Source organism: Primulina huaijiensis, chromosome 3, assembly GCF_012295235.1.
Source record: "Primulina huaijiensis isolate GDHJ02 chromosome 3, ASM1229523v2, whole genome shotgun sequence".
Taxonomy (NCBI): domain Eukaryota; kingdom Viridiplantae; phylum Streptophyta; class Magnoliopsida; order Lamiales; family Gesneriaceae; genus Primulina; species Primulina huaijiensis.
Window position 1 is genome coordinate 27,429,411 of NC_133308.1, and position 3,400 is coordinate 27,432,810.

Here is a 3,400-nt window from a genome sequence, read left to right on the forward strand (position 1 = left end):
ACTCCAAAACATGAGCGGACATTTGAAAAGATGCCATGTATAGTGCGATTGGGTATGAGGTGCTGCAAAAAAAAAAAAAAATATAGAGAGATTTGAAAAGGTTTGTGCGTTGTGAATTGATATGAACCATTGGATTGAAAGATATTCTTATTCGCATAGTACAACCCGTACGCTTCGATTTGATTTCAAGATGATTCTCGAAAGTGCCTTTATCAAATAGTGATCTACATTAGCAGGGAGCACAATGACTGTCCATTGAAGAATTTATGCATTTTTGTTTTAAGTCTTGAACTCGAGACCTCCTCTCCGATTTAGAATCTTATATATATATATATATAGACACACACACACACACACACCATGTGGTATTTAACATGGAAGAGTCACTGCTCATTCTGTCCTTGTAAGAAGATATATTCCCTGGCAGGCCCAACCCATCTTCTTTTATCTCCTATATAAACAAGGAGCAACTGAAGGTAACATCTCCGCCATAATATGCATGCATCTGTCCATGGACTTCTACTCATCTTCGTTGAGTCATTCATATAAATTTTAAATTCCCCTTCTTTCACTTCAAATCTTGCAAAAATTTTCATTGAATATTACACTTCAACAAATCCCTTTCATATTTGTTAAAGAAGATTATAAAGATTTAATGGCATCAAGTTCATCATCATGGACGAAAACTCAAAACAAGCAATTCGAAAAGGCGTTAGCTGCCTACGATAAGGATACCCCTGATCGTTGGCAGAGTATAGCTCGTGTTGTTGGGAAATCCATCGATGAAGTCAAAAGACACTACGAGATTCTCGTCGAAGACCTCAAGCACATTGAATCCGGGAAAATCCCTTTACCGAAATATCGATCAAATTAACGAGAATAACCGCTAGTCGTGTCTGATGAGGTAATGCACTTGAGCCAACATTTTCATATCTACATTCTTTAAATTAAAGTTTCATTTTTGTACGTAGTTTAATATTTTTACGTCAGATTCATATCGGTGTCAAGTTTCTAAAATACATTTTATCTATATAAATTGTAATGTACTCTAGCTAAAGTCCATCCGATTTATGAGATGAGATAACATTTTTATGGTCATATGTTTGTTAGATCCTTATTCAAATAATTAATATCATGTAAGACTATAGACCACTTGCTCTCGATCGGATATGTAGGAAGATATTATTTATACACGTACCCTCTTTTTCAAACCCTTTTGCCCTTTATCCTTTTACTATCCTCGTCTTAACGTGGAATCTTGTCTTTTCCTCCCCTAAAATTTATGGTCGCATTATTCCATCGACCCTTCAATTTATCCCCTGGTCTTCATATTTACTAATTCATTTAATTTTTTCCCCGGATTAAATTTATAGAATTGAATTGAAATATATTGTATTGATAAGCCCTCCCATTTCATTTTTAGCAGGGTGATGAAAGTATTATGGGAAAATTATTCAAGGAAAGTGAACATCTTCAAGTGGGGGATGGATTTTCAGTGTGGAGTATTCTCGATGAATATTGTTATTTGTACTTCATTTGATCTTGCATACACTCTGTTTTATGTGTAAATTTTATTCATAAAATTGATTATATACGACATTAAATGGCCAGAATTTTCGATTGACTAAACTTAAGACTATCTACTTTCAATTAATATTAAATTGTGGAAAGATAAGGCTTAAGCTGACATCTACCTATGAATCATAATTTTTTAATTTCCTTTTAATACTTTTATTCACGACTGCGAACACACGATGCATGTAGCTTGTAAAAAAATAGAAAGAAAGAAATTTTTTAAAAAATAGAAATAAAAGTTATCAATTTTTGTTTAAATTGAAATGATATATAGAATAATATGTCAAGAGATGTGATATTTCAATTAAATATTTTAATTTATTTTGAAATTTTATCGAATTAAATTCAGGAATTATATATATAGTCGAGTCTGTTACCATATCAAACAATAATCAATAAAACGACGATTCATGTTGATCAAGATAAAAAAGATAACGTGGATCAATCAAAGTAAGCTAATCCCCTAGTGGACATGCTTGATCATTTTGAAGTCTGATAATACAAATATAATATAATATTGTTGGTTGACAAGACACTTATAAGTATTTCTCGACAAAAAAAAAAAGAGCATCAGAGCTTATGAAAAAACAGCTTTTCGAATTTGACATGACATTTGAGCTCTCGTCAGCTGTTCGAAATAAACCTGATTGACTTAAATCAATCATTGAAATTTCCGAATTCTGACAGTAAACTAAGCTCAAAAGTTCCTTGGCTCCCAAAAGATTTCTGGCAACTAGGCGAGGAGGGGCATCCTACTTCATTTCTAATCTAAATTGCCCACGTTCACACGAAAATTACCAGTAGTAAGATCATAAAAAGTTTGGATAGTAGTCTCTTAGTAAGGGTATCAATAACCATGGAGCATGTTTTGATGTCGTCTATAGATAATTGTTTGCTTTGTACTCATTCTTTACTGATATTGACCAAGTAAATTGGGTTGATCTTAATTAGTGGACGATTATACTGAGTCAGATGGATTTCTCCTTGGGCAAGCTGAAGATCGAGCGGAGAGTACCTGGGCATGAGAATATGCACACTTAAAAGAGCAAAGATTGTTAGTGGAGCTTCTGAAGATTTTCCGACGTAGCCACTCCGACGCTTAAGTCAGTCAAGTGTTTTACGTAAAAAAAAGTACATAGAGATAATATGATTTCTAGTGAAAAATATCTAAATATATATCAAGTATATTTGATATTTATAAAGGAAAAGTTAATGATTACCTTATTTTCAGTGCTTGGTTGATACTCATGGCAAGATAATTGCAAATGCCTTATTCTCTGACAATCAAGATTGTCTTTAGTCTAGTCACATCATCACGACGTGCGCTGAGTGACATGCCCACGATTCTGAAGTATAGTATCACATACCGTGGATTTGGAAATGACACCTGTACTGAGGTGTCCCGGGCAGATGATCATGGTGTGATAATGAGGACAGGGCCCTCAATCTCCAAAATCCTGTCAACTGCTCGGCCTAGATTGAGAGCTCGGGCTCACTCAAGCGTTTGATGGTCTTTTTACATTCCCTGCTCGGGCTCACTAAGCTTATGCTCGCATAATTACCTTCCTTGGTTTTCGTGAATGCAGGGATGTACCCGGGCTGGTGCTTCCCTTGTCTTCCGATTTCATCATGGCCCGAGTTCTAAGATGACCCGCGCACTTCTAGGGGGGAGGTATCACCACTCCGGCGCAAATGATATCGACCGGGTAAATCGGATTTAGTTTAACGGGAGATTATACTGGGTCAGATGAATTTCTTCTCGGGCACGCTGGAAAACAAGCGTAGAGTAACTGGCAGGAGAATCTACACACTTAAAAGAGCAAAG

General features: G+C 35.4%; 1 protein-coding gene across 3 annotated transcripts; it reads left to right on the forward strand.

Annotated features, from left to right (window-relative positions):
- Positions 1-382: 382 nt before the first annotated feature.
- Positions 383-1,613, forward strand: LOC140972349 (protein RADIALIS-like 5). Of its 3 annotated transcripts, XM_073434794.1 has the most exons (3): positions 383-476; positions 642-904; positions 1,427-1,613. In XM_073434794.1, the coding sequence occupies exon 2, from the start codon at positions 656-658 to the stop codon at positions 872-874; it is 219 nt and encodes a 72-aa protein (XP_073290895.1). In that variant the 5' UTR covers positions 383-476; positions 642-655; the 3' UTR covers positions 875-904; positions 1,427-1,613. The 3 variants fall into 3 exon arrangements, with proteins under 3 accessions (XP_073290895.1, XP_073290894.1, XP_073290893.1); XM_073434793.1 differs by lacking the exon at positions 383-476 and having other exon boundaries at positions 483-904; positions 1,424-1,613; XM_073434792.1 differs by lacking the exon at positions 383-476 and having other exon boundaries at positions 483-889; positions 1,424-1,613.
- The last annotated feature ends 1,787 nt before the right edge of the window (positions 1,614-3,400 follow it).